The following is a 23,566-nucleotide window of genomic DNA, read 5'->3' as shown; positions in this document are numbered from 1 at the left end:
ATTCCACTGGATTGAGCTATTACAGAACTACCACTTCACCCTTGAGCACCACCTGGGTAAAAAACACAGTAGATGCTGACTGCCTGTCATGCTACCCCTGTGCCAGTGACCAGTACTGCGAGTGTGCTGAATGAAGAGAGGGTCGGAGCAGGAGACTATCCCGGAGCCTGAGCCCACCTCCAAGCCTGAGCCCGCCCCCGAATGAGTAGCAGCGGCCAGCACCGCCTTAACCTTAGAAGAGTGAAGATTTTGAAGATGCAGCCTGCCAAGCTTCTGCAGGCTCAGAGAGAGGACCCAGAAGTGGGTCTGGTGCTGCAGTGGGTGTGGGAGGGGCAGTGGCCTGTTGTGTCTGCTTTCTCAACAGGTATGACCGCACCAATGAGCCAGTGGGACTGCCTGATGCTGCACTAAACCACTACAAAATATTTTTATTTCTTAATGGAAAACTTATTTAAATGTTAGAATTTTAATATTCAAACCCACACACCTGCTTTTGTACTTCTTCCTTACACCTGTGTGGAGTTTAGGCTGCCGTGAATCTTAGTCGCTGTCAATGTTGATCTTTGAAGTGTTAGAGAGAGGGTGCTGAGGTGGGTCAAGCAGTCATGCATGAAGTTTGAGAATTTTATTGGAACAGCATCTTTGCAGGACGTATGGAAATGGTGTGCTTTACTCCTCTGCATTGCATGCACCCACTACGCATCTGCTGACTGGATCTTTAAACATAAAAAAATATTGCCATTCATTGTTCATAGTCCATCCATCCATTACCTATACCAACTTTTTCCTGGGCAGGGTCACAGGGGGTGCTGGAGCCTATCCCATGGGGCGAGAGGCAGGGATACACCCTGGACAGGTCGCCAATATATCGCAGGGCACACACCCCATTCACCCACACACTCATACCTATGGGAAATTTAACCTGCATGTCTTCGGACTGTGGGTGGAAAGTGGAGTACCCGGAGGAAACCCACACAGACACGGGGCGAACAATCAAACTTCACACAGAAAGGCCCGGGATTCAAACCCAGGACCTTCTTACTGTCAGGGCCTTCATGCTGTGGGGCAACAGTGCTACCCGCTGCACCAACAAATAAAACTATATGAACCTTTCACAGAAATACTGTCCTTAGCCTGTGCTGACTTGCTCAAGATGATGGAGAATTCCCTGGTGACCTCTTAAGAAATGGTCTCGGGCCCTAAGGCAGTGAGCCACCAATCTGGGTCCTCCTACTCTAGTTGGGACAAATGGCAGAACATCCTGAAGCTCCTTTTCAGATTTGCTCAGTTGATTGGCCTCTTGTGAAGCGGCGCAGTAAGAGTGAGAATGAAATCATGAAATAAATGTTGAATTACACTTCCTAATAGTTTAAATGTTACAGTAATATATTGTGTTTAGCTATGGCCTTCATATTGGGATGGCAGGTATGCCATCCAGCCAAGTTACGCCTTGGCGGAGCATGCCCCATACCTAAACAGCACTGAGTTTGGCACTTTTCCGGGTTCCCCACAGAAATAACAGCAACAGCCACAGACTCTCAGCCCTTAAAAGCATTCATTTCTGTACACTCTGACCTCATTTCAACAGACATAATTCATAAACAACCTCACATGTCCACACAATAAAGCCCCAAACTAAGGGGATTTTGCGTTTTATTTTTCCTGCCACAATTGCTCCTAGCCCACAAAGAATATGGCTTATGAATATTGGTCACGTGCATCAATCAATAAATTCATCGGATGCAAACACAAAATGAACATATACATACAAGTGTGCTTGTTTAAAACAGTACAACTTTGCAGCTCTGACATTTACTTTCCTTGTAGCCTAGTGGGTAGTGCCTCTGCCTTTTGGTTGTAACTGTTTATAGGACTGATAGACCCCGGGTTCAATCCCCGCCTCCGACTAAAGCAAATCACTAACTCAGTACACTGGCTTGCTGGCCAACTAAAAACACAACATTTAAACTATTGCTTTTGCATCTGTACAATCTTTTTGGGACAGTTGAGCTTTCTACATTTTTAGCGTGTTTAACGTTAGCTACCGACACTGGCTCATGTGTTAGTCTTTAATTGTACAAGGTTTCAATTCAATGCATATGAAAGGTGCACAAAATGTTAGCTAACACGCACTCATGCTGCCATCCTAGAAAAGAAAACCTATGCCCTTGGTATTCACTTAAGGGTGAGGGTGTTACACCCCTGTCGTTAGTTTCGTTTACTTTTGTTTGTGTTGCGGGCATGTTTAGTTTTCCTGGTTTATCATTAGATTGACGTTTCTGTCTCCGGATACTTGACTTGAAAAAGCCATCGTTTGCCACCTACCAGTGGAGACTAGCTCTTTGAACTTGTGCTTGGTGTTGAGTATAGTGATTGCTTTGTTTGCCTTCGCATATTCAACCCTATTTTTGTTTGATTTTGATTCCCGTCTAGCCCTTCTAATTTGTTTACCCTGTGATTTTGTGTCTGACCATTCGCTCTCATGTTCGATTCCGATTCTCGCCTAGCTCCTTTGCCTTGTTTGCTGATTGGATTTTGTGTTTGACCATTCACTCATTATCAACCTTGTCTTTCATTTTGCCCCCTGCTCACCGTGTAGTGGGCTCCCAGCTGGACTACCTTCCATTTGGGACACAACTTTGTTATTTTGCTTTGTTATTTTTGAAGGTACTCTGGTTGCAGTTTTAACTCTGTAGGGGGTATGTTATTTGGACTTTTGATTTCAGACTACTGACTAAGTGTCCAAAGCTCAGCGTTCAAAGCCGCCCATGCCGAGTACCCTTCGAAGACTGTCATTGCAGAACATTTCCCTTATCATTCATCCTGTTATGGTCTGACCTTAGACCAGATCGTAACACTGGAGCATTCAAGTTTTTGTTAACAGAGCATGTTCAGGACAAAAGATATTTGATGATGATCTCAGAGAAGGAAGTGATGCTGCTCATAAGTCTGGGAAGGATTATATAGCCAGTCCCAAACAATATATAAGTCGATCACTCCACAATGGGAAGGATCATATACAAATGATACACATTCAAGCCAGTTGCCAGTGCGTGTCCCAACAAATACACCCCAATATCAGACTGTATGATGCTCTGGAAATTTGCTAAGAACCTTGAAGATACATCCAGGGATCTATAGGCCTGTCAACATGATAAATGTTAGAGTTAATGACTCCACCATAAGGAAAAGACTGAACAAGTATGACTTTTATGGAAGGGTATCCAGAAGAAAACCCTTTCTCCAAAAATAACATTTCAGCATGACTTAGGTTTGCAGAATTGCACCTGAGTGAACCACACCACTTTTGCAAACCTATTTTGACAGTTTAGTCCAAAATATAGTTGTTTGACCATAATACGCAATGCCATATTTGGAAAAAAACCAAACACCATCTTGCATGGTGGTGGAGCAGTGACGATTTGGGGGTATTTTGCAGCCACGCGACCTGGAAGCCCCACAATCACCGAGTCCACCATGAATTCCATACCATTTTGAGACCATCTGGCCAACAGCTAATCCTTGGCCAAATGTGGATGATGCAATAGGACACTGATCCTACGTACACCAGTAAACCTATGACTGAATGGCTGAAAAAGAATCAGGATTTTAAAATGGCCAAATAAAGTCCAGACCTCAATCCTATGGAGATGATCTGGTGGGACCTTAAGTGAGTTTTGCATAAAGACCTCAATATCTTTGATTTGATGTACAGTAAGAAAATGATAGACGCTCATACAGAAAACAAAAAGGGGGGACCACATATAAAAGTGATGTAATTCCTACACCTTTCACCCGATTTGGATGTAAACACCTTCCAATTAAAGCTGAAGGTCTGCACTTTGAGCTCATATTCATTATTTAATTCCAACTCCAATATGCTAACAGCTAAAATAATAACTTAATATCCAAATATTTATGGACCTGACTGTAATTAAGGGACCAAAGGTAATTTGACAATTGGCTGCTCAGCTGTTCCATGGCCAGGCGTGAGTCATTCCCTCATTATTTCATTTACAAGTAAGCAGATAAAAGGTCTAGAATTGATTTCAAGTGTGGCATTTGCATTTGGAATCTGTTCATATTGAGAGCTGTTAACTCTCAATATGAAGTCCAAAGAGCTGTCACTGTCGGTGAAGCAAGCTATCATTAGACTGAAAAAAAAAACCCCATCAGAGAGATAGCAAAAACATTAGGTGTGGTCAAATAAACTATTTGGTACATTCTTAAAAAGAAATGAGCTCGAACACCAAAAGGCCTGGAAGACCATGGAAAACAACTATGGTGGATGACAGTAGAATACTTTCCCTGGTGAAGAAAAACCCCTTCACAACAGGTGGCCAGATCAAGAACACCCTCCAGGAGGTAGGCGTATCTTTGTCAAAGTCAACAATCAAGAGAAGACTTCACCAGAGTAAATACAGAGGGTTTACCACAAGATGTAAACCATTGGTAAGCCTCAAAAACAGGAAGACCAGATTAGAGTTTGCCAAAAAAACATCTAAAAAAGCCTGTACAGTTCTGGAACAACATCCCATGGACAGATGAGACAAAGGTCAACTTGTACCAGAATGATGGGAAGAGAAAGAGTATCTGGGAGGGAAGGAACTGCTCATTATCCAAAGCATACCACCTCATCTGTGGAGGTAGTGTAATAGCGTGAACATGTATGGCTGCCACTGGAACTGGTTCCCTTGTATTTATTGATGATGTGACTGCTGACAAAAGCAGCAGGATGAATTCTGAAGTGTATAGGGCTATATTATCTGCTCAGATTCAGCCAAATGCTTCAAAACTCATTGGACGGCGCTTCACAGTGCAGATGGACAATGACCCGAAGCATACTGCGAAAGCAACCCAAAACTTTTTTAAGGCAAAGAAGTGGAATGTTCTGCGATAGCCAGGTCAATCACCTGACCTGAATCCAATTGAGCATACATTTCAATTGCTGAAGGCAAAACTGAAGGCAAAACACCCCAAGAACAAGCAGGAACTGAAGACAGCTGCAGTAGAGGCCTGGCAGAGCATCACCAGGGAAAAAACCCAGCGTCTGGTGATGTCTATGGGTTCAAGACTTCAGACAGTCATTGACTGCAAAGGATTTGCAACCAAGTATTAAAAATGACAATTTAATTTATGATTATGTTAGTCTGTCCAATTACTTTTGAGCCCCTAAAATTGGGGGGGGGGGGCTATGTATAAAAATGGTTGTAATTCCTACATTGTTCATACAATATTGTTGACAAAACCCTTAAATTAAAGCTGAAAGTCTACACTTAAATCACATCTTGATTGTTTCATTTCAAAACCATTGTGGTGGCCTACAGAGCCAAAATGATGAAAATTGTGTCACTGTCCAAATATTTATGGACCTGACTGTACTTAAGGTTATTGGTGCTAAAGGGGGTTCTACAAGCTACTGAATAATGGAGTGCACTTTTTCCACGGTAGGCTGCTGCATGTTGGCTTATTTTTGGTTAGATGAGGGTCGGGTTATGTCCTAATATGTAAAACTATAGGATTTTAAAACAGAGTGCTTTATTTCTCACATTGCTGTACCACTACTGTATTCAGTTCAAAATAATTCTCAGACATTTATACCAGATTCAGTACTAATTGGTTTAATTGTAGCATCTCAATGAATATCCAAACAGATTTACACTATATAGATATACAGTTTATTTATAGATTCTCCTTTACAAAAAATAAAGCATTTTACAAGACACAGGGCTGTGAAGTTACCATGGAAAAGCGTTACATTTCCCTCACATTATAGACAGCTCACATTATTCAAGAGAAATTGCACAAAATGAATTGGGGATGACATAATTCCCATTTGGAGCAGGGCAAGTGTTTGGGAGTTTGAAACACACTTAAAATCAAACTAGATAAACTGATTCATAAAAAAACATTTAATGCAATTTTAATACAAATGGTTTAATGTGAATTTGTCACTATCAACACAATATGTACAGATGGTTCAGACGCAGAAAGGGTCCTAGTGTGGCGCTTTTTACAGTGTCCCACATTGAAGCATCCGATGTAACATCACTGTGAGCCTGAGAGGCAGTCTCACTGGTACCCCCTTAACACCAATGCAAACCTAGTTCTGGTTCTGGTGCTAGTACCTGTTCGCAGATGGTTCAACTTGCGAACCTTCTAAGAACCGGTTTGCTTTTCCACAGGCTAGAGAGCCACATCATTACGTCACTGTGTACGTCTCTGCTTTCCCAGTAACATTGTAACCTATTAAAATGTATGTTCTGTAAAAATACAGATAAACTGTCTAAATGTAAAAAACCAACTTCATACATATACATTTAGTTATATTATGACAGCCTTATTTACTATATCAACTTTAAGACAAGCAACACGCTATGAATTATCTCATCGCGACCCATTAAATCCAATGGCGCAGACGTTTCTTCATAATTTCAAACTGCTTTCCTAACGGCTATTTTGCATCCTGCGACTTGAGCTACAACAGTGAATATGTACGGATTCCTAGGCGTGCTGATAGCGATGACCCTTTCTCATATTAACCTCAAATATGCAAGACAGGACACTTAAACAGTATGCTAGCAAATTTATGTCAAGTTCCATTCATTTATATGGGGTGGTCGATACACGTCTCCGTTGCAACCAAAAGCTAGCACTGGACCACCTCTGACGTATTTACCCGCGCAGGAAAAACCCTCGTGAAAGTACTGAAAAAATAACAACTGGAGGTTAACAAGGATATTTTTTCCTACATAACTAGGTACAGGTTGTTACTGATATTTCGCCTATTTCATATATAGTTGCAAATGAGTTTACGTTTTCCTGTCTGTCGAATTAAGGTAGTCGATAATAGGTGCTCTCACTCTACCTGGCGGTCACAAAGGTTTAGTTGGTCTTGGCTGGTCACGATAATCCCGCCCCCAGCCCCTGACGTAAACCGTTCTTGGTTCTAGACCATCCAAGTGTTGGTGCCGCTTTGGAACCAGTTCTCCTGGTCGAGAGCCAGTTCTTTTGCTGTCGAAACACGAAGAACTGGTTTGAGATTAGGCACCGGCTCCGGCACCCTCAAAATGCCTTGGTGAAAAAAGGGTATGGGTGGTTTACTGTCAAGGAAACTAATAATATGATGTAAGTTCTATACAATTGAGTAGAGCTGTGGAAAAACACCCTAAACACACTATCTACCCAATACAGCAGAAGTACAAGCCCTTGGTAAAATGTCCATTCATTTTTGTATTTGCACATGTGTTACCCTGCAAATGAAGTTTATTAACATCAGATCACAGAAAAATAACACACACTTTTGTAAAGACTTCACCATCTAGCCACGGGAAATGATGCAACACTGTTTTCGCTGGATATGAAGGCAGAGTGTTGCGCAAGTGATAAATTTATGCAATGTCAAAAACAAAAATACAAAATGCAAAGATAAATAACAAAAGGCACAAGAATGGTCAGATGAGCATAACGTTGAAGAACCAAAACTTATCTCCCTGCAGTATGGAAATGTGAGAAGTAGGTTGAGTTTTACCGTACCATTTTGACTATAGAAAAGCCAATCCAAAAAAGAGGGAGACAGGATGTATCTTCGGTAAGACCGCTGTAAAATCCTGGAATGACTCCATCATGGCCATTCAACCGCGAGTACAGATCTGTTTTTACTCCACTGATTTTAATAACTTCAAGCTTTCAGTGTAGTGCCTATCTGTAAAACTGTGCAAAACTATTCAGACTCCTTGAAGATACTTTATATTGTGCCTGTCTTTTTGTAAAAAGGTTCAGAGGGAGATATTAATAGTTTTTTCATGTTCAGCAAGAATACTCAGCTGGCCTGGAGAGTTGTAGTTCAGCAGATTTATCTCAATCCATTAAACCACAAAACTAACAAGTGGTAAGAACATGGTTCTGCCAAGACAAAGGAAGAGTTAAATGTGGGGGTTAAGTGCCTGGCTGAGACCAAAGCCAGTGGATACTGTGTCCCTTCAGGACCACCACTGAGAAGAATGTGTCAGGACTACAGTGCAGCTATTTTAGGAGCATTTATTCCTGAAAACTGATGTGTGCTAACTGGAATTTTTTTGTAGCACATCTACTAATTGGGATGCATTATAATTTTTCAACTTAGGAGCATACGATCCTTGGAAAAAAACATTAACATAGAATGTTAACGTGTGCGTACAGCAGTCCTGGGCCTGTAGTACCTTTGTATTTGCTGGTTTTCTTCTTATCTCAAGTGAATCACTTATGTTTGAGCTTATGGCTAAGAATGGCTAAGCCTCATCCTGCATAACTTCTACCCAGAGCCTCTTCATTCCATTCCATTACATGACATTATATTTGTCAGGCACTTTTTTCCAAAGAGATGTACAATAAGTGCATATCACTACAGCACTATATTTCAAATGCAAAATTATTTAGTCATTGGAATCTTCTGAGGCAGTCATTTGCTTATAGAGATCAAGACAGTCAAGGTGTTGGTCAGTTATAATCCTGGACCATTATTTAAATTCCCTTGCTCAAAAATAAAAACCCAATGCAAAACAAAAACAAAAATAACAGTGCATTATACACAATAGCACAACAGCAACATGCTTTTACATATCAGAGCTACAAAGAATCACCATGCAATGAATCCAGAGCTTCTCTTTCAGTTTAGATTGTCATGTTACCATATGTACTGAATTCCCCCACAATACTAACCTACGATGAATAGATGATCAATTAAAAAAGCCAAGTTAAAATCCAATCAAAATCTAATGAACAAATTGCTTAACTATTTTCAAGACTACTGAATTTGCTTCTATTTCTACCTGTTTTTTTCTGCCTTTTTTCCAAAGAAGGTGCTACTGATCTTTGGAGTATCAAAGGTGAGTTGACTTTCTGGTTTGCATGAAATAATCCTATAGGCACCACTGGAACACATCCTACCTCAGACACTGGCAAATCTCCAGAAATATTTACCTATAAAAAATTTTTAATCCCACTTGTGTTCCTAAACTGATAAGAATCCAATGTTGAAAATGAAAGAATGCAAACAGAACAAAGTTTTTGATTTTGAAAACTGTTGTTCTACATGTGAGCCAAATGGCTTTTGAACATTACGTTTGATTTCTTCATGTTCTAGATGTATTAATCATAAGCTTGAACCAGTTGCATGGTGATCCTTGGGAAATGGCACCATCTAGTCTCTTTCTGAAATGACATGTCTGACATGCCAGGTCATGGTACTGAAATTCTCAGATGGACAAGTTGCACGGAGGTTGATGAATTAGAATAGAAATGCAAAGACTTGACCCGAATGCGCTAACTTGAGCTCTCAAACAGGCAAAAACATTAAGGTACAAAGCTCTTCATGTCAGTTCAAGTCCAGTTTGGTGAAAGCACAAATACTTAATACAAAAACACCAGACTATGGAACAGAATTCAATCAAAATGTGGAAGAACACCCTCAGAAAAACACAAGGAAGAAAAGAGTGATTCCTCATCTATTTCAATGGACTGAAGACGATTTAAGGTAAGCCTTTCATCAATATGTTCACCTGGCCTGGAACTACATCTGGTCACTCAGTTGAGCACACTGTTATGCAATGAAGAGGAGAATCCCCTTGAAAGAGGGATCTCCCTGTGCTTTACTAGAGTACACTAAACAATGGCCTAGTCACAGACACACTCTGAACATTGTCCATATGTACTGGCCTACAAAAATGATGACCAATGACAAGTCAACTACACACCATAGGATGACACAGACAATGCATAGCAAGATCAATTATAATTCTCTCAATCTCAATACATCTAGAATGGTGATTGGTACGTCTGAATTTGGATAGTTGGCTACAATATCAATAACAAGCACTAATTTACAAAACTGATTTACAAAACTCTATATCTGATGCACTGTGCTGCTATTTACAACTTGTAGCAAAGTGTTTTCTTTTCTGGCTTCGTATTTAATTTGTATCAACATAATGCTTAACGAACATCAGCATTTGGAATTTGAAATATGAACTCCGCAAGGGTTTATCAGTATGGGTATTTGTATCCAGTCACCATATTTTGAATATTTATATAATCCCAAAATCACAAACATGGCCATGGAATGAGGGTGTTTTAATGTATAGTACAGGCTGGTGTTATGAATTTCCTCCAGGTGCAGATTTTCTTCTAGGGGAGCCCACACTGTCAATTTCTAGAAGGCATGGTTGGTTTCAATAACCTTCTGTAATACAATTGTCAGCAACCAAATCAAGGAGTCAGTGAATTCTCCATTCTTTCAAACACTGATTAATCTATTAAATACATTTACACTTCAATATATTTGTATTTGAATAATTTTGTTTGATTTGTATTAGTTTATTATGAAATTTGACTCAATGATAGAATAAAGTAGTTTGTATGTGTCAAGAAACAAAGCAAAAAGAAACTCAATACCCAGCAGAAAAACGTGGTTTGTGCATCTGCTTAATGCAAAAATGAAGCATTTAAAAACTATAGTCTACTTGAACAGAGAGCCTTCTAGTCAAACAAATCCCATCTAGTGGTTCTCTGACTATTTCTCTCTCAGCTGTATGGCTAGGTTTAAAATGGAGCCATAATGACATAGCACATCTGGGAACTATTACACTTTTATGTTTACCACTGCACCATCATCACTTTCATCAAAAAAGACAGGAGAATCCAGACCTGCATGGGCTAATCTTACAGAAGGGGGGCTGTGAATGCTACCCACTTTCTTCACTAGGGCCCTTGCTCACACCGTCTCCCTGGATACAACATTCTGTAGTTTGACTCCAAAAAACAAGCATTTCATGAAAAACATGACAAAAAAAAACAGGCAGGTGAGCATCCACGCCATGTCTGTTTCAAAGTCTTAAGCTTCAGAGATTCTCTGTAAATGGTGGCAGGGACTTTTCTACACTCCATTTTATTCACTTACCGCCACCTGTCCACTCGCACTCATCTCCAATCTCATTTGTTTCATCAGGCAGCTCGCTCCTGACAACAAAGAAAAATGAACATTCCCCCTAGCTGTAGAACAGAGCTGTCTGTAGAGCATCAGTGCTCTGCAGAGGGAGTAGTATAAAGAAGGGGCAGGAACTTGCATGTGTGTGGTGCTCCTGGCTATGGCTTGGAACTGCCTTGGCTGTCTGGGTCCGTGCCTGAGGAGCTGGTATCAGAGTCTGTATCAGCATCATTCTCCTCCAGCTGACACTTCTCACGCACACGCTGGTGGATGCTCTGCAGCCGTGACAGTAGGTTCTGATAGTCGAAATGGCCACGCTTCTCACCAAATGGGTCCTGGCAAAAATGGGGCCACACGAGTATATGAATGCCACATGTTATTTGGGTCTGGGGGTTAGGTTTGGATCTCAATGCCTGCGATGGTGCTGCTTTTAAAGATCTCCTTGGATGAACAGGAGAATAAAATGTTGCAGAAAATTTGACAACAGACAGAAATGAGCCCTGAAACCATTAGATTATGGATTCCAAGGTATTGTGCCACAAGATCCACAGTCCAGGATGTCTTTGTTCTACTGAAATAAATTAAACAATGCTGCTCTAAAAGGCTGTTTTCTTCCTGAACCAAATGATTTACACTCACCAGACATGAAATTTAATCAGTGTTTAAAGTGTGGTCTCTGATAATGTTGTGGGACTATTATGATAAGGGTTTAACATCTCTACAACCAATCAGAATCAGAGAAACCTCAGCCCCTAGAGCCATTTTCCCTTGAATGAAGTCTGTATTCCTGCAGGTCAAAATTGAAGTAAGGCATTAGTGACCAACTGCAGGTAAGACCTTTTTCACTGCAGTCCACCTGAACTGTTAAGGTAACACCTTATGATTCAATATCAATTATATAAAATTCTAATAAATTTATGTCCCTGTATTATGCAAACCTTACTAAAAACTAATGTTAGCCTATTTTTTTAGATTTTGCTAATTGTTTTCCATAACCAGACAAAACAAAGAAATGTAAACGTATATTACTTACTAATTAATAACAGTACTGACCACATTCTTTAACTGGACATGCTGCAAAAACATAGCCCTTTACTTTGTTACACCAAATAACCACTCCTTTAGATTCAATCAATTTGGACCAATCCTTTATAGTATATAGGGATTCTGTATAGTACCAAAGCTGCCCACTGATTTTGGCTGCCGTCATTTTCAATACCTTTTTGATTCAGACCTGATGGCAAGGTTGGATTTGCTTATTATGTGGTGGTTATTATGATAATCGCTTCTGACCAGTTTGTGCTGTTGGCAGTGTTACCTGCATTGTCTGTCCCTGAAGATGCAGGCGCTCCTTGCAGACCCCCTCATAGAAGTCATAGTACTCCAAGAAAGACTTCTCCATTACACTCCTACAACAAAGACATGTACACAGCAAACAGTGAGAAGATATCCAGGACATGGTCATAAAGAGAGAGCTGGGAGGGGCAACTCCGCGATGTAGCTCATTTGAAGTGGTGGCTACCAGGTGGTTGTCTGCCTCACTACAACACTGTGTCTAAAGATCTCAGATCCTGTATTGAATGCTGGGGCAGAAGAAGCTATACAAATCACAGGTAGCCAATTCACCAAAGCCTTCTGCTGCCAGAGTTGGATCTTACCTGGTTTAGCATTTTGAAGTTTTCTAAAGCATAATGATATTGAAGGCTAAGGATCTGATTATATTCCACATTTTTACTATTTTTTCAGCAAGAAAGCACACATGCCAAATTATCCAGTAATTATGTTTTAGGTCTTCGTTTGCAATAGAAGCCTGTGTCAACAGTTACATTTTGTTAATGAGCCTAAAGTACCAGAACAATCCTTAATTTTAATCTTACTGCAAGGGTGGTCCCTAGCCATGAGCAAGTCACAGGTTTGGCAGATTTTTGTTTTCACCTTATAATCAGAAACAAATTCAGACCCAAGCAGACTTGTGGCTCTCCTGACTTGGGCTGAGGACCCCTACACTACAACATGACAATAGCAATCATTTCGATTAAGTTTAAATAAGAGAGTTTTAGTAATGTTACCAGCGACACCCACTGGCAATAGACCAGGTCTGAATAACATCAGCCTTCAAACAGACAAGCCATTTTCAAGTTCCAAATCATGAACAGTGCTTTGGAGGGCTTTTGTCCTGTTCTCAAGTTCTTCAGAATACCCAAATTAAATAAGTCTTGTATTGGCATGTGCAGAATACAGAACACAAATTCATAAAGTAAAATAAAACAAGTCCACAAGCACATCAATATTAATTTTGAAGGGTTTGAACAGTCACTTTCAAACACAAAGACTGCAACAGGAAGCTCTCCTCATTGGTCCTCCACTTCCACAAATCACAATAGGAATGACATAGCAGAGTCCCTGCTTATGGAACTTTAATTTTTTAAAAGACTTACCAGAGAGCTTCAGGAGAGGGACATTTGCCATCCAGCATGTCACACACAGCCACCCTCATGGTCTCATGGCGAATGCACTCATTGTAGTTCTTACTGTCCCCTGGGTGTCTCTCCTGTTACAGACACCAGTGAGTGCAGAGAAGGTGAAACAAACACAAACAAGCTCACACAAACAGACAGATTTGTCTCTGCCCTGCCGACTGGTTGAGAGAGCACACGCACCTGGGTTGCGTTAATCAATCTGCCCAGGTGCTTATAAATGTGTTCCTCTCCACAGTTCAGGGCTGAGACCGGGAGTACACACCGAGAGAGTGAGTTTGAGTTGTCGGCACACTAAAAAACAAAAGAAAGAAAAACCTAGCAACAGCTTTTCAGCTTGCTGCTGGTCTCAGCTGGCCAACTTTTCAGCTGCCAAGTTTGTCTTTTGTGCTTGTACAAGACCGTTCCACCAGACCGAATGCTAACTTGGCCAATAACTGCCTTGAAGCTCGGTTCCTGGTCTTGTTGAGAGACATTGCTCACTAGCACCAGTGCAGTTGGCTCCAGTATAGGTCAGTCACCTGTTTCATTGTTAGTCAGTGGTAGCAATATGGCAAAATAGTCAAAAAAAATTTTCCCACAAGAACAAGTAGTCAAAATTGGTCTTTTTTTCTTCACGTGTCACCCTATGTGCTGATTTGTTAAATTAGTGTGTCATTTGGGAAAAGCCTATGGAATACAGTTATGAAGTCTCATATGGTTATGAAGTCTGGGCCATTCACTAAGTGCGTGAGATTCAGCTCCCCAAGTGACGTGCAGTGACTAGGCAGTGACGCAAATTGTCCCTGACTGGTCCACAAAGGATGCTGTCCAATCGACACAAAAACTTTATGACATTAAACAAACAAGAAACACCAATTTCGGCTACATGTACTTGTGGGAAAAAATGACTGACTTTGTGTTTTGATTACACTGGTACCATTGACTTATACTGAAACAGGTGGCTAAAAGACCTTGACTGGAGCAAACTGTGGTTAGACAAGAGAGCAGATTCTCTCAAGAAGACTTGGAAGTGAGCTTCAAAAACAAAGTTCAGTCTTGGCCCCTTGGGAACAAGGCAGAGCCGAGTTCCATTAGCATAACCAAATTGGCAATAATGATGATAAAACTCAAGCTACTAATGTTAACTAAGCTAATGTACACACAGCAAATGCTCCAGTTTTACAAAGAAATCACTAGACTGGTGTCTTTTAAAACTATCAAGTTTTAAATGTGTTGGGTAATGTTAGAAAACATACAGTGAGCTCCATAACGTTTGGGACAAACGTCATTTTGTCATTCATTCAAATCTAGGCCTGCCATTAAAAGTATTGATATCAAAATTGCGACATGTTACATAAAACAATATTGGCTATAATAGCTCACAGAATTATAAACAAGCTGTATTCCATAGCAATGCTACCCAATGTTTCCTAAATTGTTCCTGAAAGTAACTTGGCCATGTGTTTTTTAATCTCACCGTTTGACTATGTGCTCATTCAAACTTTGTCACATCACAGTGTCAAATAACAAAAATTGCCTCATGCAAGACATGTAAATTAATATATGAAACTGCTGGTAAATACCTAAAGAATATTCCACCAGAAAGGATATGTTTGTTCTTGACTGTCAAGTTCATTTTACAAAATGTGCAAGTTCTTGTATATTTGCAACTAACTATACATACATACATACACACATTCATATATGCAATACTTCATTATCCCCATGGGGACATTTCCCAAGCAGCACATAGGTCACATTTATAAACAGACATTTATACCAAGAAACATATCATTCACACTACAGAATCTACTGGATTACATAGAAGGTGTATGTATGTATGTATGAAACTGAAAGTAGTCCTGTTTAGTACTTTGTTGTATATCCTTTGCATGCAATGACTGCTTGAACCCTGTGACCCATCAAATCTCAAAACCCATTGGCTAATCAGGATTAAATTTATAATTTAGTCTATGGTATGCTCACTTAGGCATACCATATCCAACCAAGAAGCAAAAGAACAACTGTGTTTATAGTCCGATCGGCAACTCTTTGAACGAGAATGCAATGGAGATTACAGACAAACTTTTCAAAAGGATTAGTTCTGAAATTAGCAGATTACACTGCATTTAAAGTTTTAAACCACAGCAAAGCCTTATATTGAGATATTTACTGGAAAGGTGGGATGTATATGCCTGTCTGTAAGACAGGTTATGGTAAAGGTTTGGCATAACAAACATAGCCCAGTTTGCTCACTACTAGCTAAGAACTTCCACGAGTGTCAATGGCCAAAATAGGCCATTGTGCTGGTTGTTAGCCCGCTTTTGTCAATTATGGAGGAGCAGGTTAGCGTTCTGATGAGTAAAGGTATAGCTGGCACATATGCAGGACAAAACTGAAACACCAACAAAGACATTGAGAACAGAAGAGTTTCAATTGTCTTCGCATAACCTGAGACATCTGTCTCATCGGCTAAATGGAGGAAAAGTCCTACAAAGCAATGTTTTTTGAAAAAGTTTGATTGGGATGAGAAATTTATTACAGTCTGAGAGACTAAGCCGTCAGTACCCTTGTGGTGTTTTCCATGGCTTCCGTTTACCAGTGCTCCGCGAAGCTGTGATTGGTCAAGCCTATTCAGCTTCCACCACTTTCGACAAGGAAGTTCTCACCTATGCTTTCAGTTAGGTAATTCACGTCTTGAAATCGTCTGTCAACAAGAATTTCACATTTATGAGAAAGTCTGTCAAAGAGAGACTAGTGACCGATAGACATCACCAGGTGCCGAGCATCTTCTCTGGTGATGTTCTGACAGGCCTGTACTGTAGCCAACTTCAGCTCCTGCTTGTTTTAGGGGCTCAGTGCCTTAAGTTTCCAGTAGAGCATACGAAACATATGTTCAATTGGATTCAGATTGGCTTAGCCAGTCAAGAATTTTCCAGTTTTTGGCTTGAAAAACTCCTTTGTTGATTCAGAAGTATGTCTGTCTTGCTTTAGGAAGTGCCGTCCAATGAGTTTAGAGATATTTGGTTGAACTTGAACAGATAAGATGCTTCTTTACTCTTCAGAATTTATTCTGCTGCTGCTATCAGCAGTTATATCATCAATGAAGACAAGGGAGCCAGTACCTGCGGCAGCCATACATTCCAAATCCATAACACCCCCACCACGTTTCACAGATGAGAGGGTTCTTTGGATCAAGAGCAGGTACTTTTGGCCTCCACACTTTTCTCTTGCCATCACTTTGATAATGAATCCTGGTCTCATCTGTCCACAAGACCTTTTTCCAGAACTGTGCTCTTTTAGATACTTCTTAGCAAACTGTATCCTGGCCGTCCTGTTTTTGAGGCTAACTAATGCTTTGCATCTTGCAGTGTACACTGTAGTATGGATCGTGCAGTCTTCTGCAAACAATAGTCACTGCCTCCTGAAGAGTGTTTCTGATCTGTCACACAGGTGTTTGGGGGTTTGTTTTCATGTCTCTGACTGTTTTTTTATTATTTCTCAGCCTCATATTGGCTTCCTTGACTTTCATTGGCACAACTCTGGTCCTCATGTTGACAAAGGCAAATAACAGACTCCAAAGGAAATCAAAAGCCTAGAATCAAGAAAAGATACTGAAAGGTCTCTTATACCGGCACTAAAGAAGCAATTGAGGACACCTGACTAATCAGAAATACCTGTGCAACCATTGTTTGATTACAAATCTAAAATTGTGGAGTACCGAGCCAAATCAAGACATAATTCTTCTTTGTCCCAAACATTATGGAGCTCACTGTACCTATACAATACACTATGTGTCACTCACAACTTGCGAGTTTGGATGCGCTGATGCAATGACTTTCCCCACTCAGAAGTTGTAGCGGTCAATGCAGTTAAATTACCATATTTTCAGCGATAAAAATGTGTAAAAATTGCGGCTTTTCGTGCTCCATTTGATTTCCTGCTAGAAACACGTTAACAGTGTCAAGATCAAAATTGAACGTAGTATAATTCAGTTATTTGAACCAATGTCAGTCAATTAGTAATTTTAAAATAAAAAAATAATCAAAAATTCAATTAATTGCTTTGCACTACTTCAGGTACCTTGTTTACTGTACAAAATAATTAATTTCAAGAAGTGACATTTATTTGCAAAAACTGCTGCAAATATCCCATGATGTCTCTTACTTTAAATGGCATGCAAGTATGTTAGCTGTTTTCCTGCAATACATGAGCATGAGCACTGGTACTTTGTTATTGATCACTTGAGCCTGGCATTTACTTAGAGTCATGGCCAAAATACCCAACACACTGAAATATGCATTTTCAGAGATTTATGTGTTTTGAACAGTTTGTGTACCTGTTCAAAGCCCGGTTCATTGTGATAGGGGTTCTCAGTCATCAAAGACTGGATGGAGATCAGGACTGAGGAGATACTCTGGGCTGGGCTCCATGCAGGCCCCGTCCAGGTCCTGAAGAGTCACACAAAACAGAAAACTCATATACTGAGCAGTCACACTGCTCAACAGTAATAAGTCAGAATTAAAAGTTACCATACCCGACCCACTCAAAAGCTCACAGGGGCTTCAGTACAAGCTCCATTCATACATACCACAATAAACATAGGATTAAGTCATCTAGTAACAGTGACAAGATATTAGATCCGGAATCCTCAACCCTGATCCTGGACAGCCACTAGGTTTCTTGCTGTCACTCAGTATGTACTTCACCAAGTAAAGCATTTGATTATCACACTGTTGACTCACCTTACATGAGTCTAACCTGGCTGCAGATTTTAAGGTGGGAAAAAAACCCATTGGATCCTGTGGATCTCCAGGACCAGGGAAGAGGAGCCCTGTATTTGACACTTAATGGAATGTTACAAAAATACTTATTTAAAAAAATGTTATATTTTTTTACCCAACAATTAAGAAGAACCTATATAATATTAAAATTAATTAAGCCCCTTAAATAAGCTACAAAGACAGGGGAATGTTGGGAGATTAATACTGTTAAGATTCTGGGCTGCTATGTGTGGGGGGCAGGAGGTCTGGTAATGAATCCATCCTGAGCAGGTGCCATCTGACAGCTCCACAAGGTGGGGCCAAAGTGGCCAAAGAACTACCCATGGAGGGGGTATTTCAGTCGGTGGATATCTCCTCATCTCATCTGCTGTCTGTCTGCACCAGCAGCATATGAAGATGCCATGACTGTGCTTACTAGTAAAAAAAAAAAAAAAAAAAAGGTATGGCAGTGGGCAGCATGTGCTTAAGAAGAGACCACACTTGTCCTTCATTGATTTGAAAGTACTGACGTGGCAGCAAGGAGACAACCCTACAAATATAATTGGGCGTTGCATGATTTGAGAAAAATAAAATCTGGATAAAAATTTTAAATAAAAATTTGTCTAAAAAAATAAAGAAGGCATCATGAAGGACAGTTTTTCATGCTGTGACCACTGCAAGACCAAAAAAGATGCAATCCTAATCAGAAACACATCTAGAATCCAATTATGAGTGCAACATGAAATGACAATTCTTATTCATACAATATTTAAAGAAAACGAAATAAATACTGACTTCAAAAGAGAAATATATGTGTTCAAGAATACATAGTTTCTCACGGACAGAAGGTGGTGACATTTACCCAAGGATGCTGAGGCAAACTTTGCCATTACGGTAAAAATTGGGATTGAAGCGCACAGTGTTGTTGCCTGTAGTGATCAGTTTCACACGAGGTGGGTGGATTGGATAGTCAGGGGGACAACGGAACAGGAAGAGGAAAAAACCCCCTTCGTAGGGCGTGTCAAATGGTCCAGTGATCAGGGCATAGATCTGAAACACAAACTGACTTAAGTATTCCTATAAAACTGCCATTCAACAATAAACTTCACTTTTTGGTGGGACAGTATTTCAGTGCGCTCATTATAAGTCATTAGAAAGAGAGCCATAACTGTGCACTGAAGTTCATCCACAGCCTGCCCTGTACATATTCACATATAAACCTTCATAGGTAAAGTTTTCATTTGCTGGTTTTCCCTAAGATGTAAAAGTATTACAATTCACCAACAATTTTAATTGACTGATGTGAATACTTGTCTCAATCAATATTTAAACACAAATATAAAACTGAACTCATTATTTAGAACTTGCATTTTTGTGTAATTTCAGTTTGTATGTACATTATTTTATTTATGGCATTATGTGCCTTTTTCAAAATAACATTTATTTAAAGTAGACTAATAAAGACAACACTGTTTACACAGACTGTCAACTAGCCTGCAATTTAGGATGGAAAGATGTTTCTCAACAAATATAACAGCCACCATAGTATAATAACCCATATACTTATAAAATATGTTGAATCACTGACACAATTTTTTACCTGCCTCCATAAGGAATAACTGACTTGAAATATGCTTTTCAATAAAAGCTTTCCCTAAAGCTAATCTTTAGATAGGCTTGTCTAACACTGTTTTCCTTTTAGCTCACATGACAGTAATATGCTAGAACATAATTAATATAGCCCTTACCTTTGTCATGTCGTGAGGGTCAGGCACCACAAACATGCCTGGTGGAGGTTCTTTGTAGATGGACATAATATCCCTATACACAAATACAGATAGGTATGATGGGACAGGGTCAAGGATAACATTCAGCCAACTAACTATATTATCACAACACACTTGGCTAAGGTTTACTACCCATGTAACAAAACTTTTTTTTTTTTTTTGGTTCTGGTTTTCTGTGCCTGGCTTTGTATCTGTGTGTACAAAGAAATCTAATGCAGACTGCTAGACAGACTGATTTCCTGGTGAAGGCCCTACCATAGGACCACAAGAGATGAAAACACACTCAACTCCCACACTTTTAAATCTAGCAAAACCCACCATTGCCAAGAGAAATATTGAGAGTCACATCTCACATTGCCCTCGACTCCCACAACCATCTGGCCAAGTCAGAATAAAATGTAAAACTATCATCACAGTCAAAATCGTATCAGGAGTGTATAAAAAAACAGCATAACACTAACAGGCTGTAATGCATTCCGCAAAAACGTCTGTATGTGTTTGCAAGCCAAATACGTGCTATGTCCAAACTAAGTTTTTTCTGTTGATGGCAAAAGTCACATTTTCTCATACATTTTCGATTTCTGCCTGCCAAATGAATATGTGCAAGATAAGGATTTAGTGCCATGGGTTTAAACCAGAGACTGTAAAAAAAAAAAATTAAAAAAAAAACTCTCACGACTACGGTCTACCATTCAGTCGTTACATTTCATTTGGGTTTACTGCCTGCTATTACTTGTGTCATTTCACTTCTATCGTTAAATATAGTTATATGGTAGTTAAGTGGCGAGACACCTTAATAAAAATATGACAATCTTTCATTACAATAGTTATATAAGCATGCTGCATTAGGTTCAGGTTACCCAACAGCGATCGCATCTGAATAAACACTGTTTCGTTTGCACTGTTTAACTAGAATATGCGCAAAATGTAACTTAATGCAGATATGACTAGGCTAGGCTACTGACGAATCGTAAATAAAGACGATCATGCAGAACTGATCACTGTCCATGCCTTTCAAGCTCGCTCACTAGTTACTCCAGCGAGACAGTGGAGAAAGCTAACGTTAGACTAGCTAGTAACCTAATTTACCTTTTAATCCGGAGAATGCATTGTTGGGAGGGCTTTTCGTTGTCCCAGTCTGTGCTGAGCGTTGGATCCCAGAAAGTCGAGTGTATCTGGGTGAGAAGACCCGCCCCAGCCAGGTTTTGGTTGCCGGTGACAGCCAAGCCAATGCTGGGAGGAAGAACAGCAGGGGCAGCGGAAGACGGTGCTAGAATTGCTGTGCCCACTGCCGTTCCAAGAACACCTATCGCTGTGCCAAAACCACTTCCCACCGGCGAAGCAGGCAGGTCTGCAATACCCGGGACTATAACGGCAAGGCCAGTCTCTGCAGCCGTTGCGGGAGACGGTGAGGCTGGGTTAATTTCACTCGAGTCCCCCGGCAGAGAATTTCCTAAACTCGGAAACGAGTTGGTCCCGCTGTTCTGAGTCGCTCCACCAGTCAATCCCATCCCCCCAATCGACTCTTCCCCTGTGTTCTCAGCCATTATGGTCTCGTACTTATGTATCTCTATGTTAACACAAAGCAGATAAGTAGCTGTTAAGACACTACGATTCCTTCTTTCAGTAATGAGCTCGTTTTCTACGACTCTCCGTGAACGAGGAAGAGGAGATAAAAAGCATTTACACGGCGCTACTCTCTTCCAACAACAAATTCAAGAAGAGCACAATTTTCTTACAAAATAGTCGTGGGCATGTTTGCTATAAAAAATCTCGGAACTCTGTCGGTCAGTCACAAATATAAACGGCACTTCCATCTTTTCACGATGTTTTCATTTTGCCCAGCCACTTCCTCCTCTTGTCTTAGAGTAATGCTGTTCCCTAGTGGTTTGCTTTTGAACTGCACCTTTTAACATTTTATTTGAGTTCACTTGAGAAGGTCCTCCGCTGCAGCCTGCGGGGTGGGGCGGGGTCGGGTGTTAGGAGTCAGGGGTGTGGGCGGGAGTGAACATCAGGGAGCGGTGACGGGTCGGACGGACTCTATTTTTATACAGTCTGTGGTCGAATTTAATAGCTGGCGTGTATTCTGCTAGCAATCCAGTGGCTGACGAAACTAAATTCGACGTGAAATCGCAGAAATAAAAGGTAGCTAGCTAACTACAGTTTCGTGGTTTGGTTTTCGTTAGCAACTTGTCCGTGTTAGAACCACAGACTGTAAAAAAAAAAAAAAAAGGTTAGAACCAGATATGCAAAGATAGGGAGGTCGAACGTTCTGCCTGCAGTGATCACAATGGGAGTTTCATGCACAAAAAGAAAACAAAATTGGAATCTGGGCTCACTTTAACAGGTCATTTAACAAGGAAATATACAAAATCGGAGTAGATTGAGCAATTAAATCGTTTCAAACGTGCACTGACAGTTCAAAGATGTTAATTTTTTACTTTAGAAATCATGCGAACTTGACTGTACTAACGAGCATTTGTGCCTGCACTTAACGCTTCACCAAAATGAGTGGGGTCATTATAAAAAATCTAACCACATTGAAGGCATTATTACTCATTTTACCAAAAGAAAAACTCACTGTGAAATGTTTAAAATGTTAATTGGTTATTAGTTATTGATACGTTCGTACATTTATGTGTCTTAAAAACGTTACAGCTGCCAGCGTCCTGAGGGACTTCAGCCATTTCAGAAGCGATATGGCACCAAAAAAAAAAAAAAAAAAACAGCGCTCTCTATCTTCTATGGCGTCAATTTAATGCCAATAATCACCGAGCAGATATTCACTGCGCGAGCACAGAACCACTTCCACGCGTGGAAATTCCAACACCGAGAGTAAAACAATGAGCCGCGCGCGAGCTGGTTATACTCGCTCGCAAAGTAGGCCTATTTCTCCTCGGTCGCGAAGAGCCACTTTCTCCTCGAGCGGAGTAGAGTTGATTTTTGTGTGTGTGGGGCCGGGGATGAGGTGGAGATTTATGCTAATGTCTTCACTGGTATGGTTGGTCACTTTAAATACGAAGCCCATACTAGTGGTGGGCAAAGCAGTTCTTTTCAGTGTACTGAATCATTAGAATCAGTTCATTAAAAAGATTCGTTCGCCGAATCGTTCAGTGCTTTACCGGAGCTCCGTGCGTAGTCCCACTCACTAGTGATGGAAATTCCGGCTCCTTTCAGTGAGTCAGATCATTTTGGCTCAGCTCACCAATAAGAGCCGCCTCTTTCGGATCCCAAACGGCTCTTCGTTCAGTAGCATTTCCGGTTTTTCAAAATCAGCCAAAGTTAGCAATATTTTGACCTATGATTGGTGTTTGTGCACGTCTATCACTTAAATTGTCCAATTGAATATTCTGTACCTTCTAATTACCAAAATAACGTCAGATTGCATTATGTTTGTTATAAAAACTAATAAATGTAAAAACAGCAAGACGCTAATGCACATGTGCATTGAAAGTAGGGAAAGATTAGATTAAAAACAATACCAATAATGGAAAATATATTATTAATATTATATATTATATTATTAATACTGTATAGGCTACCTTGTTTGTATTAGTGGTTACTATAATGGTTACTATAGCCTAATCATAATGC

General features: G+C 40.2%; 1 protein-coding gene and 1 long non-coding RNA gene across 4 annotated transcripts; both read right to left on the bottom strand.

Moving 5' to 3' along the window:
- Window positions 1-5,655: 5,655 nt before the first annotated feature.
- On the bottom strand, window positions 5,656-21,871 carry LOC135249156 (ubiquitin-conjugating enzyme E2 Z-like). Of its 3 annotated transcripts, XM_064324489.1 has the most exons (8): window positions 21,062-21,869; window positions 19,934-20,006; window positions 19,048-19,235; window positions 17,762-17,873; window positions 13,624-13,734; window positions 13,402-13,514; window positions 12,282-12,372; window positions 5,656-11,298 (listed from the first exon to the last, which is right to left on the bottom strand). In XM_064324489.1, exons 1-8 carry the CDS (start codon window positions 21,517-21,519, stop codon window positions 11,122-11,124), a joined length of 1,323 nt encoding a protein of 440 aa, XP_064180559.1. In that variant the 5' UTR covers window positions 21,520-21,869; the 3' UTR covers window positions 5,656-11,121. The 3 variants fall into 3 exon arrangements, with proteins under 3 accessions (XP_064180559.1, XP_064180560.1, XP_064180561.1); XM_064324490.1 differs by lacking the exon at window positions 13,624-13,734 and having other exon boundaries at window positions 21,062-21,867; XM_064324491.1 differs by lacking the exons at window positions 5,656-11,298; window positions 12,282-12,372; window positions 13,402-13,514; window positions 13,624-13,734; window positions 17,762-17,873 and adding an exon at window positions 17,880-18,620 and having other exon boundaries at window positions 21,062-21,871.
- On the bottom strand, window positions 13,883-17,754 carry LOC135249173 (uncharacterized). The gene is made up of 2 exons (XR_010328606.1): window positions 14,880-17,754; window positions 13,883-14,627 (listed from the first exon to the last, which is right to left on the bottom strand). It is a non-coding gene; the product is annotated as an uncharacterized LOC135249173 (long non-coding RNA).
- Window positions 21,872-23,566: the final 1,695 nt, after the last annotated feature.

Source organism: Anguilla rostrata, chromosome 2 (assembly GCF_018555375.3).
Source record: "Anguilla rostrata isolate EN2019 chromosome 2, ASM1855537v3, whole genome shotgun sequence".
Lineage (NCBI taxonomy): Eukaryota > Metazoa > Chordata > Actinopteri > Anguilliformes > Anguillidae > Anguilla > Anguilla rostrata.
Note: the sequence above shows the minus strand (reverse complement) of the source record. Positions and strands in the feature narration are given on the sequence as shown.

Bases quoted from the DNA above. Each gene is read 5' to 3' on its own strand.
- LOC135249156 (XM_064324489.1), bottom strand. From the start codon at position 21,519: ATGGCTGAGAACACAGGGGAAGAGTCGATTGGGGGGATGGGATTGACT. The intron at 20,007-21,061 runs GTAAATTAGGTT...ATTTGTGTATAG, and splicing joins TGCATTCTCCGGATTAAAAG to GGATATTATGTCCATCTACA. The intron at 19,236-19,933 runs GTAAGGGCTATA...TTTGTGTTTCAG, and splicing joins ACCCTCACGACATGACAAAG to ATCTATGCCCTGATCACTGG.